Source organism: Barbus barbus (assembly GCF_936440315.1).
Source record: "Barbus barbus genome assembly, chromosome: 29".
Taxonomy (NCBI): domain Eukaryota; kingdom Metazoa; phylum Chordata; class Actinopteri; order Cypriniformes; family Cyprinidae; genus Barbus; species Barbus barbus.
The window spans coordinates 4,136,484-4,152,530 of NC_136757.1; the positions used below are offsets into that span (position 1 = coordinate 4,136,484).

Here is a 16,047-nt window from a genome sequence, read left to right on the forward strand (position 1 = left end):
TAACACTTTCCAACAGAAGCTTAAAATGTGCACACACAAAAATGGTAACAGGATTCGATTTACCATCAAGCAATGCCATATAAAAGTGATTAAATTAAGACAAAAATATGCATATTAATTTTGTAACAAAGTGAAATATCACAAATAATAATAATGATAATAATAATGTTGTTACACTGCAAAAAAACAACAGTATTCTTGTCTTGTTTTCTAGTATAAATATCTCAACTTTCTTGAATCAAGATGCATTTACTTGAGAAGCAAAATTACAAAATATTAAGTCTTGTTTTCTGAACAAATTATTCAAATTTTGTTAGTTTTTGCTTGAAACCAAAAATAAATAGCTGCTTAAAATAAGAAAAAATATCAAGATTTCTCTTCTTTTCGCCCCATTGGCAGATATTTTCTAGATATATTTTTCTTATTTTAAGCAAATATTTTTTCTTTATTAACAAAATTAATAATCTCATTAAAAAACAGTCAGTCAATCAATCAAAAATCAATCAATCAATCAATCAATCAGTCAATATGTTGGCCAGACTGTCTTTTTCTCTCCATGTAGTTCTTGGCCAGAATAAGCTGCAATGTAAACCAGAATTTATGCCGATAACCAAAATCTGACTATGTGAGATTGTGACAGTAACAGAGATCAGAGCTAACTGTCAGTAAGAAAGTAAGAAAAAGTATGAAAAACAGTAAGAAAAAAAAAATACATATTATTTTCTGTGATAATTAACATTCTACCACAAATGCCGCTGACAGAGGCCCTTCCCTTGAACCCAGAACACTGATTTAATGAATTTAGCTTGAATTGATAAAACACAAAACAATAACCTAAGTGTCATGGGTGTCTGAGAAAGATTAATGACAATAAATCATTGTGCAATTGACACTGAAATACTTTCAGACAGATGCTCTCAGACACAGCAGAACAGTACGATCTCAAATCAATAGTGCATTGTTGAGATCTATGAAAAATGCTACAATGGACAATTGAATGCGCAACTTATTTTTCTCTGTCAATGGTTTTTATTAAATGGTTTTCTCAGAGTCTCAGAGCCCAAATCTTCCAAAAAGAAAAGCGTTCTGCAAAGCAGCGTATCACAGTGGTCAGAGACTGAGTAGAAAATCAAAGGCTGAACATTAGAGAACATCATGACAGAAGTAAGCCATTAAGCCAGCATATCCCTGTCTTACAGGAGTACATTTCTGCCTTAATGTGCGCTATAGTGCAGCACATAAACACAGCTATTTGTGAGGGGAAAATGGCTGTGGATTTACACTGATGGCCTTTCGCATCATCCTGATTAGCCCTGATGGCTTCCTTAAGAGGGCCATTGAAGCCTGTTGATTCTCTTGCTCAGCACAACTATAAGTGCATGGGTGGTGATAACTTACACCACATGTGCTCTTGCTGATAAGCAACGGGACCATTATTCCATTGCTCTTCTGAGTATTGCTCTTCTCAACTGTGTATACATGCACAACTGCATTAGCACACACACAGACACGCTAAAAAGAAATTCTGTCACCACAACTTAAAAAATGCACGTTAAAAAAACTAATTTATTGATTTAATTCAACTTTTTAAGTAACAAATGTTCTGTTGACATTATAATGTTGATCATTAGCCTATATCATCTTAATACTGTGTGTAATTTAAAATGAAATGCATGCATTATTTGATTTAAAAGTTGTAGTTGACTTGAAAATGAAATTGTCTTGATACCTTACAATATCACGTAAGAGATTTAATTTTAACATTTTTAAAAGTAGACTTCCCTAACATTTCTAAAGATTCAGCCATATGCAAATAAACCCAATTACTGTATTTGAAGAGGAATGCAGCTCAAAATTTTCTAGCAGAGTCCAGCTCTATATCTGCATGCTCTGAAGATGTGAAACAAACAAAAACTATTTAATGACGAGCATGGTGGGTTTAGAGAAGAGAGTCAGTGAAGTGGATCCAAACAACAGATAAATGAGAAGATCTTTGCCACAGATGTGCAAAACTATAAACTGTTTTTCAGAAAATTCAATTTGTGTTTTCTGCACTTTATCCTGAAATAGCTTCTCTAAAGGACGGCCAAGTTGAACAGAGTCAGAAGAGCTGTCATTACTGTAGTGAGCAGTCAACAGTAAAATTCTTTCATTTCCATTATATTAATGCTGATGCCAGTTCAAAGACAAAGGCCAGATACATCCGGAAGTACATCAAATAATTCTATATAACTACTTAAACTTTATTTCAGCTAGTTTCAGCCAAAGCAACATCTCTCAGTTTCTTTAGTTTAACTTGATGCACTAAAAATAACTAGAAATGAAATGAAATTTTATGAAAAAATAGAGACAAAAAAGATAAAAACGCACAACAAAATTACTAAAACATTAGCAAAAGTTAAAATGAAAAATACCAAAAAAATCACATTGTCGTGTTCCAACATGTTTTAGAGCAAAATTCTAAATCAAATATAAGGCATTCTTAACAATGCCATAAAGACATTAGTTAGAATCTACGTTTTCTCTTTCAAGTGAACTACTGTCATAACGAAGCGGCAATTAGAATCTTGTGGAACAACTTAGTTAAAGTTAGTTAAACTGTCGATATGTCTATAGTTAGCTGCTGAATAATAAAAATGTTTGTTTGAGCAGCAAATCAGCATATTAGAATGATTTCTGAAGGATCATGTGACACTGAAGACTGGAGTAATGATGCTGAAAATACAGCTTTGATCAAAGAAATAAATTACATTTGACAATATATTCAAATAGAGGCCAGTTATTTTAAATTGTAATAATATTTCACAATTTTACTGTTCGTACTGTATTTTTGATTAAATCATTGCAGCCTCGGTGAGCATAAGAGACTTCTTTCAAAAGAAGAAAAATTTATATAATAATAATAATAAGTCTAAATATTATTGAATAAAGATGCATTTATATAAGAAGCAAAATGGCTCAAGATATTAAGTCTTGTTTTCTGAAAAAGTCATTAAAAATGTTAGTTTTTGCTTAAAAAACAAACATATCTGCCAATAGGGTTAAGAAAAAAATCTTAATTCATAAGCAAAACAAGGTTCGTTTTCTTGCCCCACTGGCACAGAAATGTTTCTTTAAAAACATAACTATCTACTTTACGACTTAATGACTACAGACCTGTGGCTCTAACATCTGTGGTCATGAAATCATTTGAAAGACTGGTTCTGGCTCATCTGAAGGACATCACTGGACCCTTACTGGACCCCCTGCAGTTTGCCTACAGAGCAAACAGGTCTGTGGATGATGCAGTCAACATGGGACTGCATTACATACTGCAACACCTGGACAGACCAGGGACTTATGTGAGGATCCTGTTTGTGGACTTCAGCTCGGCCTTTAACACCATCACCCTTCAGAATAAACTGACACAGCTCTCCGTCCCCACCTCCATCTGTCAGAGGATCAACAGCTTCCTGACAGACAGGCAGCAGCTAGTGAGGCTGGGAAAATACACATCCAGCACCCGTACCATCAGCACTGGAGCTCCTCAGGGCTGGCAAAATCCCTCTGGACCCCTCACATCCAGCACACTCCCTCTTTGAACTGTTACCGTCTGGTCGACGCTACAGAGCTCTGAGCACCAGAACGACCAGACACAGGAACAGTTTCTTCCCTCAGGCAATCCATCTCACGAACATCTCATGAACTCTTAACAATCAACATGAAACACACAACACTATCATACTTTTTATTTTTTATTAACATAGATACTTATTACATTTCAAATTTGCACCTAACATACTGAATTGTCTATTTTGTATATTGTGTTTTATTTTGTGGTGGGCGGGGGGAGGTTTTCTCATCTTGTTGAATAGAGCGAGGGCACGTGAGTCGGGAAAATCACTGGCCTACTTCAGTTTTGTGATTATTCAGGCTGTAAGCTACATAAATAACCATCAAAGCCTTTTTCTGATTTTTTGATTATGGAAGCCAGCAAAATTGTTTCCAGTGTAATCAAGCCCATCAATATGAAGACGGTCCTCCATAAAAAAACAAACCCAGGCAGAATCACAGAGAGGCAAAGAAATAACAAGGTGCACCTGATTATACCGATCCACGAGGGACGTGTGTAAACCGTTCCACAGCTGCTTCTTCTTGAAGAAGGATGACAAATGAGGGATAGCACCAAATTATTTAACAAGGACAACCTGCCTTTTTTTCATAAACACTAACAAAACCCTTCCTCTCCCGTGAAACACCACGAGCAGTTCATTACACCTGCTAGAATGTATTCAGTATTCAGTCGCAAATGGCTTGGATAGTGATAGGCTATATGTGTTTTGGTATGTATTGTTTTATTCAAAATTCAGATTTCAAAGAAAATGCTCTTAGGTAATTGTTTATTAATGACTTTCAGAGTGGATTGCAATTGAACACCCAGGGATCTGCTATTCCATCTCTACACAGCGCCGCTGAAATAGAAATGATTTACGCTGGGACTCGTGTCTATGAATGTGTCTTAAAGGCACAGAGCAGCTGTACGTGTCAATCAAGATGAAAGATTCAGTAGCAAGTGATACATTTTGCTGCTGATCGCTACAGACACTATACTATTAGTTTTAGACTTTTTATAGGAATTTAAGGCAAACTATTGTAGCTAGAATAATTAAATATGATTACTGATTAAATTAATGGTGTACTGTCAGTGGAAATGTATCAGCAGTCCAACACTGAAAAAAAAAACAAATCCAAGTTATAAAAATTATTATACAAGAAAATACATCTCAGTCTTTAGTTCAATGTTTAGTTCAATGTGTTACTTGCCATTTCTTTGCAATTATTTGTGAAATTTACTAGCCCTAATGAATGAAAACAGTTCCTTTTTTTCTTTTTCTATTTTCTTTTTTCAGTGAAGTCATAGTATTTAAATGTTTTTTTTTTTTTTTGCATTTCAATGTTCAAATGTCCCACAAAGGTTAAAAGACAGTGTGGAACTGCATTGTGCAAATGCAGTAGGTCATATTTTATATGCATACACAAAATTCACATAATATGTGCAGTTTTGCACTTCTCGGCCACCGTATACTTAATCCTGCAGAAATAGTAAGAGTGATATGATAATGTGCCGTTCTGAACAGTCGTTAACATTAGATCTACTGAAAGACCACAAAATGACAAATTCTGCCCTCTATTGGATAATAAGAAAAGGCATCTGAATGATGCAATCAAAATCTTTAGATTTGAATGAAAACATCTGACCAAGAGCAAAAAAAACAACAACGAAACAAAAAAAACCTCAGACTGTTTCTTCCAACTTCCAAATCTGTGAAAGGAGCTTTACTTTCACTGTTAATAATATGCTGTGTGTAAAGGTGTGTGATGTACAATATGCATCAAAATCTGAAAGTATGACAAAAATATGCCCTAACAGGAAGTGTCATGGAGCCCAGTGAGTAATCAGTGCATGAACGCTGACGGGCCGCAGGGAGTCTGTAGCAGTGAGATGTTCTGTCAGCAGATGATGATGATGATGAATGGGGCTACGGTTTTATTTGCTTTTGTGCTAGTCGTTTCAACGGGCTTCTGACAATGGCCTGTTGGGACAAGTTACCAATGGAATCAGAAGTGGAAAGTTTGACAAAGATTGGAAGTGAACTGATGTGTTCGCCCATGAACTCACAGTTAAACCGAGATCAAAGAATTTAAGGTGGTATTAAACAAATATAAGGAGCTTCAGTGCGCGGAAACTTTTGTTACTTGCGTTATCCTTCACACAGAACATGCGGAGGCAAGTTATCATTGATAAGTGTAACAAAACTTTAAGAATTTTATCCAGAGTGCTATGAAAGCCTGGTGAAGTTACAGATGATCTTATGACAATATATGGTTACACTTTATTTTAAAGTGTTGCAATTCTGACTTTAGAACTCGCAAGAGTTTATATCTCACAATTCTGTGAAAAAAGGCATAAAAAGTCACAATAACCTTTTTTTAAGAAACAGGCTTCCATAATTATACATTTAAGTACTGAGTAACATTAATTAACTACATGTACTTACTATATGGTTAGGATTAGGATTAGTGTTTGATTTAGGGTGCTTGCATGTAATTATAATAGTTAGTGCTAATGCAGAATAAGGAAATAATATGTGCTTTATGAGTAATAAACAGCCATGCTTATAAAATGCCTGTTAATTAGCAACTAGTTAATAGTGAGAATTGGTCCCTTAAGTGTTACTAAATTTGCTGATCTACAGAAATCCATTATTAAAGAGGATTTTCATTATTCCGACAGAAGTTTTGCAAGAAAACATAGAATAAATAAATGATTGATAATGTAATGTATAATGCTTCACATTGTTTGCTGCAGGGTAAATTAATGTAAAGTATTATTCCACCATAACCCAAAACAAAATATAACATTAATTATATGAAATGTCACATATTTAAATAGAAAACAATATAAATGATTACAATTATACATTAATATTTCTTAAAGTTTGCATTCATATTACACAGATTTAAATAATACACAAATCTAAAAGTTGCTGAAATTCTGGAATTAAATGGACATCTAATTCTCAGTTTATAACCGTGGTGTACGCACAAAACCTGCCCTGAAAGAGGCGTACGCCACATCCTACGCAAAAGGGGGATTTATAAAAACAAACTTGACGGGAAAATTTGCAGACCTGCACCCATGCGTACAAACTCTTTTTCCAGGAGTGAGAAAATTAATGAAGTAAACAACGATTTTAAACTCTGTTTTCATGTCGATATACACATTTACATGAAATATTCCACTCTCATAATGTAAAGTCATTATGCAGAAGTTAAACAAAAATTAGGCATATTTGTCATGGATGCGCCTGATCACTTTCCTGTGGCATGCTATGTTTTAATGACAGCGAGGAGTGCTATAGGTGCACAATAATTAATCTTTAAACGGCAGATCTCATGTTATGAGAAAATATTTGTATTTTATTAATATAACTTATTATCGTTGGACCTATTCAAAACAGACAATGGACAGTTGGACCACCGAGTATCCAGCAGTGATTTCAGGGAGGAGATGCACGTACGCACAATCTTCCCCTGACTGGGATTTATAAAGGGATTTTTGCGCAGGTTCCGGCGTAATCGAGCTTTTGTACCTATGTACACTTTTAGAATGAAATCTAATAAATGAGGCCCCAGTTCTAAATGTGGCACAACCCTAGTGAGCACAACTCTGAATTCCTTCAAGTAAATGAGCGATGTAGATTTTTGTGAGGGGAATTATCTAATGCTCACACAGCCGCCAGGGATTCAATAATCTATAAAGCATGTTGTCAAAATAAATCAAGTGTGCCTGATCTCATATGACAGCTTTAAAGTGACCTTTAAATGAAATGTGTCGCTGTGTCAGTGTTGGGGAATCCTGATGATGTTGCAAATCGTTTTCATTTGGGAGTCAAATTCAGCAAGTACTTAGCAGTAATTGAGACAGCAAACACATGTAAGCTTAATACATCCAAGAGAACTGTTCACGGTAATTAACTTCCTAACATTTACATGTCTGTGATGCAGAAATTAACATCACAAGAGATGTGTCATGGCAACCCTGTTGAAAAAAACAGCATGAAGTTTGGATGCTGGCTTGAGCTGGTCATGTGCTGGTCCTGAGCAGGAGGGACCAGTTTAGGACTAGCACATGACCAGCTAAGGACCATCTTAAACCAGCTCAAACCAGCATCCATGCTTCAAAACCTAACCAGCATATGCTGTTTTTTCAACAGGGAATTTAGAACTTATTAAGAGTAGGAAACACTTGAACAGAAATAACTCAAATACTGATACTGGTAATACAATTAAGTGGAACTAAAGGAATTTTCAGTTTTGACTCATATGTGACATACTGCTATTACTACAGACAGTAGTTTCCACTCATCCTTTAGTTTATAAAAAATAAACAAATATGACTTTTACAGTAATTAACTTGATGGAAGACTATGGGACGTGTTAGTGTCATGATTACACATTATGGTAAAGTGCCCCTATTATGGATTTTTGAAAATGATCTTTCATGCAGTGTGTAACAGCTCTAAATGAATGAAAACATCCTGCAAAGTTTTAAATCTGAAAGTGCACCGTGTATAAAGTTATTGTCTCTGAAAAGAAAGAGTCGACTCTGAATCATTGAAACGAGTCGTTTTTAAAACGAATCCCAAGCTGTTTCATGTTGACATCAACATGAAATATTAGCATATTGCCCGCCCAGGCGCCCACTTGTTGGTCTTTAAACGTTGGTGTGAATGAAAATGCAAATTCATTCTTTGCCACTAGGTGGCACTTTTGGAGCGGTAAAAATCGCGGTAAAAACAGCTGAACACAAAACAGCAGTGAGCTCACAGAGGAGGGGTTTGGAAAATTGAATCGTTGAACGACTCGTTTGGGAGTCGTTGAGCAACTAAGGTAAAAATAAATGCATATTATAAGACAATAAAAGTGCTTTTTGACCTTGCATGCATGCCAAAGTGTTGTTGGCGACTCTGAAAACCAAAATATGAACCTTCCATAAGCCATAATAGGGGCACTTATGACTATACTTGCAAAACATTGCGATAGTAACATTTATCCTGGTGAAGTATCTTTCTCCATAGACTTGGAAATACTGAAAGTCTGTTACTTATTTTGAACCCAGAATATTATTACAATTTGTATCATAAACTGTGTATATTATCCATATAACTCATATTTTTAAGCCCAAATAATGGGATACAAACACTAATTTCCTATGTGCAACATTACTAATGCTACCACTGTGTGGTAATTGTGTCCTAAAGAGCCCTTCCACTGTTTCCTCAATGTTCACTTGTGCAATCATCACTTTTTAATGCCATGGGGGCTTTACACAAACCACAAAACACAAATCCTGAAAGTCTGAGGATTGTCAGCAGCAGCCGTTTATCTGATTGAGACTCTGTACTATGCGATTAGCTGATCTGAGAGATAACCTCACATACACCAATGAGTCAGACGCACCTAGTGAACTGATCGCTGCACCACAGACAGTTATCAGTTATCAGAAACATACACTTCAAGAGCTCTGTGAATAATGAGTGATTCGTGGTGATTCAGGACATGTTCAACATCTTTTAGCAGAAGAAAAAAAGAGATTACAACAAGTTTGAGAAGAATCTGGGTGGCAGAGCTCTGTGTTCAGTCTCTAGAAATACTTGTTGACTTTAGCTACAAATATTATGGAACACAAATCTCTAATAAATCAAACCCAAACTAGCAGCATTGACCCCAAACATTCCAAAATATGCTTGAGTTTGAAAGCATTCCTTCATACAAATATTCATCCCTACAACCCCCCAATAATGAAGTTTGAACCTAAATATATTTTCTATTTCATATAAATATATGTCATTGAGCTTATCTGTTTGCTAAATATATTTAGCATGTATTACAAACATATTTTGGCCATAACAAAAAAATAAAATAAAATACAATTATTTATTTATTTTATTGTTTGTGGCCAAATATATTTGAAATATATTTTGCAAACAGATACGCTCAATGACATATATTTATGAAATAAAAAATATATATTTCGTTTCAAACTTCATATGCCAAAATACATTTCTAAATATATTTCAGGGGAAAGAGAATACATTTCCAGTTTACAGTTGCCTATATTTAGGCTAGATACAAATGCAGGTGGCCTGCTAGAGATCAAAACTGGATTTATAATGATTTAATGATATTTCATATTTTTGCATTTTTTGGGGCATTTTAAATTTATTTTAATTTTTTATTTTCCTTACTGAAGTAAGATCACAGGCGTTATAGACAACTTTTAGTCAAGTTTTTATTCATGTGACATGCAAATGTATTTTCTTGGACTGAAATATATAGAGCAAAGTAAAATTTTTAAATGCATTTAAAAATATTTATATATTTGCGATATATATTCAAAATTATTTTAAAAAACAGTCCAAAAATATATTGGTAGAAAATATATTTATGCAAATATATTTTTGCATTTTTTTGTATATTTTGAAATATACTTAAAAATATATTTGAAAATATATGCTTTTGTTTTTGCTATATGGGAAGAGCAAAGAAAATAGCCGGGAATAGGAATTGTTCATCAAAAAAAGGTTCTGTCATTACTGAATTATTCAATTTAGTGTAAATGAATATAAATATGCAGACACAAGATTTGAAGGAAGGGATTTATATATTTAGGTTGTGTGTTTTATGACAGAGATGGTCCCTGTTATCTGTTGCTGTATAAGCTTTATGAAGCTTTAAACATTTCTACTTTTGTGTTCTTCTGACAAAATGGGTTTATAACAACCTGTAATGACGTTCGGTTGAACTTCTCCTTGAACCAATTTTTTTTTTCTTTCCTTTTTTCGCTAATATGCATGCTTTCCTTTTTGTGTGCTAATATGCATGCTAATAAGCAACTATTTAATAGTGAGAATTGTTCCCTTTTTTTCTTTATAAAAACAAGTTTGACTCACCCACACTGATGTAGTTGGCACCCAGGAAGAAGTTCCAGTGTAAGAGTGTGCTGCTGCGGGACGAATCCGTGTCATTGATGAAGCTCACAGATCTCATGGACAAATTAGGAGAATCCGTACTGATGCTCTGACTGCCAGAGAACAGGGAGGTGTTCAGAGATACTGTATCCATATTGCTTAGATTGTTTTCATTCAGAAGAAATTCACATGCAAATGCATTCAGCAGCCCCAGAAACAGTCATATGTGATTCCGGTTCTACAGATTCCTGACAAAGTTATCCGTTGGTGCACTTGATATAGAAGATCTTCTGGTTTCCAGTGTACAGCAGGACGTTCAGCAGTTCACGTTCAGTGATTGTGGTTGAAGGTGTGGTACAACTATCTGACGGAGCTTCACAGCCAGTAATTGACTTGTAGACACGAGGTCAGTGTGCCAATGACCTGCAGCAAAACCACACCTGCAGAGGGAAGCACACCTGTGAACACAGAGCAAGACTTTCACACAAACAATTTATAAACATTTACTTACACTAGAATTTTTATTTGAAAGCTATATACTGTATATAAATAAATATATATAGGCTATATATACAGAGTAATATTAATTATGCATAAATTATTGTTATTATAATAGTAAGTACATGTAACAAGGACAATATAATAACTATATATATATATATATATATATATATATATATTAAAATACATTATATACAAAATACATTGTGTATTTTATTAATATCGAAAAGTAGTTAAGCTGTCCTTCATTGAATGTTATATGGCTTTTTAAAGACTGACTGTGTCAGCTTTGTGTGTAAATCCATCACTAAATGGATGTACTGAATCAGAGAATCTGTGGTATGGCAAAGGACCTAAAAATACGTAAAAAGTAGTTTAGCATAAAACAATAATGCTGGTTCCTGGTCACATAAGATTGACGACAAATAAGGCTGGACTAAACCATATAAACTCCTGATGTGCTTCACATAAAGCAGGTCTACAATGGCAGTAAAAGAGCGCAATACTGTGGTACTTCAAAATATAGTGCATACAAATGCACACTTGTTTCTGTCGATTTGAATTCCAGTTTTCCAATCAAATACAAAGATTGTAAAATGTGACTGAGTCTAAACTCTGTAATACTTCTATTTTTTTCATTAATGTCAGTTTTAAAACACACTCCCTAAAAATTTGCCACGATATATGATATATACTGACTTTTACTGAACCATATTTATGCATCACAAAATTGTTTTAGCATGGTACATGTCGAAAGACTGTTATTGTACAGGTCCAAAAAACATAATATATTATCGTAGTGACATAGTGACAAAACCAAAACAAAATCTATTGCCATGGTGCATTTTCAAAAAAAAATGTCATTCACTTGGTACCATGCCCAGTATAATATAGTATTACCATGGTAACATGTCCCAGAAACACACAGTGAAGTGTATCACAGAAAGTAAGTAAGTTTTATTTATAGAGCACATTTAAATTCAGCATTACACTGACCAAAGTGCTGAACACAACCAATAAAACAAATACTAAAATAGAATACAATTAAAATAACAACAATAATAATAAAATAACATTAACAACAAAAAATGTACACACTGAATTAATAGCCCGGAAATGCGAGAGAATAAAAATGTGTCTTAAGTCTGGACTTGAAAGTAAATAGAGAAGAAGCACACCTAATGTCATGTGGCAACTGATTCCACAAACGTGGAGCGGCGACTGCAAAGGCTCTGTCTCCTTTTGATTTAAGGCGTGACCGAGGAACATGTAATAAAGATTTATTTGCCGACCTAAGGGCCTTGGGCGTTGAATGCAAATTAATTAGTTCCGAAATATAAGATGGAGCATGTCCATTAAGACCTTTGAAAACAATAAGTAAAATTTTAAACTGAATTCTAAAAAAAACAGGTAGCCAGTGAAGAGATGCTAAAACTGGCGAAATATGGTCACGATTTTTGGTGCCGGTTAACAGTCTGGCCGCCGCGTTCTGAACTATCTGCAGCCGTGACAATGAAGATTGTGGAAGACCAACATATAACGAGTTACAATAATCCAGGCGTGATGTGATAAAAGCATGAATGACTATTTCCAGATCTTGAAAAGAAAGCAATGATTTAAGTCTGGAGATGATCCTCAGCTGATAATAACTGTTCTTAACAACTGAGCTAATTTGTTTCTCAAGACAAAGCTCAGAATCAAAGATAACACCCAGATTTTTGACCTGAGACTTAATATATGGCGTGAGGTTTTCTAAGTTCCCAGCAACATAATTTCTTGTTTTAGAGGGACCAAAGAAAATCACCTCAGTTTTATCATTGTTGAGTTGCAGGAAGTTATTTGACATCCAGCATTTAATATCCTCAAGACAGTCAATGAGAGACTGCACAGAATCACGAGATTTTAAAGGAAGATACAGCTGAGAATCATCGGCATACAAATGAAAAGAGATTTTATATTTCCTTATGATATTACCAAGTGGAAGCATATACAAATTAAATAGCAATGGCCCTAAAATGGACCCCTGAGGGACTCCACAGAAAAGAGAGGTAGATGATGAAATAAACTGGCCAACAGACACTGAAAATGACCTAGATTTGAGATATGACTTGAACCAGCAAAGTGCTGTACCCTTTATGCCCACCCAATGTTCAAGGCGTGACAGAAGGATATTATGATCTACTGTATCAAAAGCGGCACTCAGATCCAATAAAACCAAAACTGCATTATCTCCAGAATCAGCTGACAGTAACAAATCATTCAACACTTTTAACAAAGCTGTTTCAGTGCTGTGGTGGGTAGTATAACCTGTTTGAAAAGGTTCAAGTATATGGGTTGAATTTAAGAATGGAAGTAACTGTGATAGAACAACTCTTTCCAGTATTTTTGAAATAAATTGGAGTTTTGAAATAGGACGATAGTTATTCAAGCAATTAATATCGGCATTGGGTTTTCTAAGCAATGGCTGGACAACTGCATGCTTCAAAAACGCAGGAACAGTGCCGGAAACTAAGCAGGAATTAATAATTACTTGAATACTAGGACCAACTATATCAAAAGCCTCTTTAAGAAAGTCAGACGGAACAACATCATAAAGCGAAGTTGAAGATTTTGTCTGCTTCACTAAGTCCCCTAACTCTGATAAAGACACAGGCTGAAAACTGTACAGCTTAGTTGTAGAAACTGAACAGTCATCCAAAGAACTAGAACAAAAGGGATCAAATGAGGATCGAATGCCAGCTACCTTTTCAATAAAAAAATCTCAAAAATCTCTCACAAATAACTGTTGATTGTTCTACTCCATAAGAGACGGGGGTTAATTATTGAATTTATAGCGCTAAATAAAATTTTAGGAGTATGATAATGTTTATTAATAATATCAGAAAAGTATTTAGCTCTAGCCATTTTTGCTGCCTTCTGAAAAATCAACAGGGATTCTCTAAAAATTTCAAAAGAGACAGTAAGATGATATTTTTTCCAACGCCGCTCTGCCTTCTGACAAATTTGTCTAAGTGAACGAGTGGAGTCATCCAGCCATGGTTTTGATTTATATTTTGGACATTTATATGTCAAAGGAGCTATAGAATCCAGGATATCAGAACAGGAATTAAAGAGAGACATCAGGTCTTCAGGACTAGATGAACGTTCAGCAGCAACTGAAATTGCTGTAGATACTTCACTACTAAGAAACATATCTGAAAACTGATCAACCGTAAGAGAGTTGATTGGATTGGATTGGATTCAATTTATTGTCATTGCACATGTAGGTACAAGGCAACAAAATGCAATAGAGAAGAATACAGCACAACATGAGGAAAGAAAGGAGAAAAAAATAATCCTCACACTATGCTCCTAAACGGGAGTACAGTGTGAGAACAGACAAAAACCTCAGCATAGAGCACAATCAATACAGGAACACACAACTTGCAGAGAGTAATCCAGTTCAGACGAACAGCCATCCGGTCTGCAGCCATTACAGCGCCAACACAGACCCGTTTATCAGACTGACGGGAAGAAGCGGCAAAGGCGTTGGATGGGGGTAAAGGGAGGTGAATGAATATCTGTATGTATGAGCGTATGAGTGTGTGTATGTGTAAGTTCGTGTGCCTAGAGATCCGCCGCGCTGGCACTCCTAACAAGTTGTCTCAGTCCACAGATTTGTGGTGCGACATAGCAATTGCCATGGAAACGACCTTGGCCGGAACCCAAACGCTCGACAATCACAAGATGTCTGTTGAGGGGGGAGGGAAGAAAGAGTGTCTCCCTGCAGCATTCATCCGGGGAGTTAGATTCCAGAGCAACCTTGCCAAGCTGTCTGTTGTTTTGGGAAGCCGAAAAGAGATAAGATTGTTTGGTCTTTGGGCGAACAGCTGCCTTCTAATTTCACAGCTATTCTCATTGTCCATTCTGATCTCCTTGTCCATCAATTTTCCTTTCCAAAGCCGAGAGCTTAGCCGTGATCGAATCCATATTGCGGTTAATAGTCTCTGTCTCAGAGCTGACCGCTCTGCCCACTGCTTCAATCATGACGGGCAGCCTTGTGAGGTTTTGGACAGCTGTTCCCGTCTCCTGAATTCTCCGATAACAGGGCAAAGCCTAATCCAATCAGCAGAAACCCAGTTATCATGGTTCCGAATAGGTAGATGTCTTCAATGTCCTCCACGGAAAGAGCCGCCAGACACACGACCCGCCACCACTCCCATGCGTCCATCGTGTAGCCAGCTGCGAAAGTCCCAGCAGGACACTTGGGTTCTCAAACTTCTAGTCGAGAAGATGGTGTCAATTGCGTTAAGAGACCAGTTGATCAGATCCATAATTTCGGTTTTGTAGAATAGTGCAGAGAGAGTCTCTTAAGTGTTAGACAAGGACAAGACGAGAGAGCAAGCAGGGGAGATAAGGGTAGGGAGAGGAAAAAAAATGCGACTGCCTTCGCTGAGAGCCAAACGAGAAGATGCAATGAGAATTAAAACCTGTAGTTTTTATATTACCCAAAAAACTAGATAGGGTAACATTAAATACAATTGGTTTATGACATGTGTAGCATTTTTAATATGCTGAGTAAAGCCAAAAGAATCCAAAACATGCATAAACCCAGCAGCCATGGGCTTTCCAGGACAGTTCTTTCTCTACAGTTCTTCTGGCGCCTCCATCTCTATATACTGTACAACACGACATACAGCAGTAGAGTTACTCTGACAGGACACTGCACTTATTCGCGATCGCAAATGTACATTATTTGCACATAAGCCTTGCTGGTTAAATGTTTCATTCGCGCGCTGGTCTGACGTGTGCTTTTTCTGAGCGCATACACCTGAAGCACGCGCACTAAAAAGCCTGTCTAACAGCGCCTGATTACTCAACTAACTTATCTTTTGCGCTAATACTGTCAAAACACACAAGGTTTACATACAGACTCAGTTGGTTATCTCTAAAATAAAAGTAAATAGTTAAGTGAGAAACGGATGCGTGCCTGTATATTAGATGCGTGCAGCTCTTAAAGGGACAGGACACTAAACATGCTATCAACTGTCAT

The 16,047-nt window shown here is 35.9% G+C and overlaps 1 protein-coding gene across 1 annotated transcript in view; it reads right to left on the reverse strand.

The window, feature by feature from the left end:
• The window catches only part of LOC306849590 (1-phosphatidylinositol 4,5-bisphosphate phosphodiesterase eta-2-like), a gene marked incomplete at its 5' end in the record, with an annotated part of 133,334 nt that overhangs the window by 112,081 nt on the left and 5,206 nt on the right, over positions 1 to 16,047 (reverse strand). The window contains one exon of the mRNA XM_079384748.1: positions 10,497 to 10,954. Within this exon, the coding sequence (XP_079240874.1) occupies positions 10,497 to 10,668 (172 nt within the window). The remainder of the gene's footprint in view (positions 1 to 10,496; positions 10,955 to 16,047) is intronic.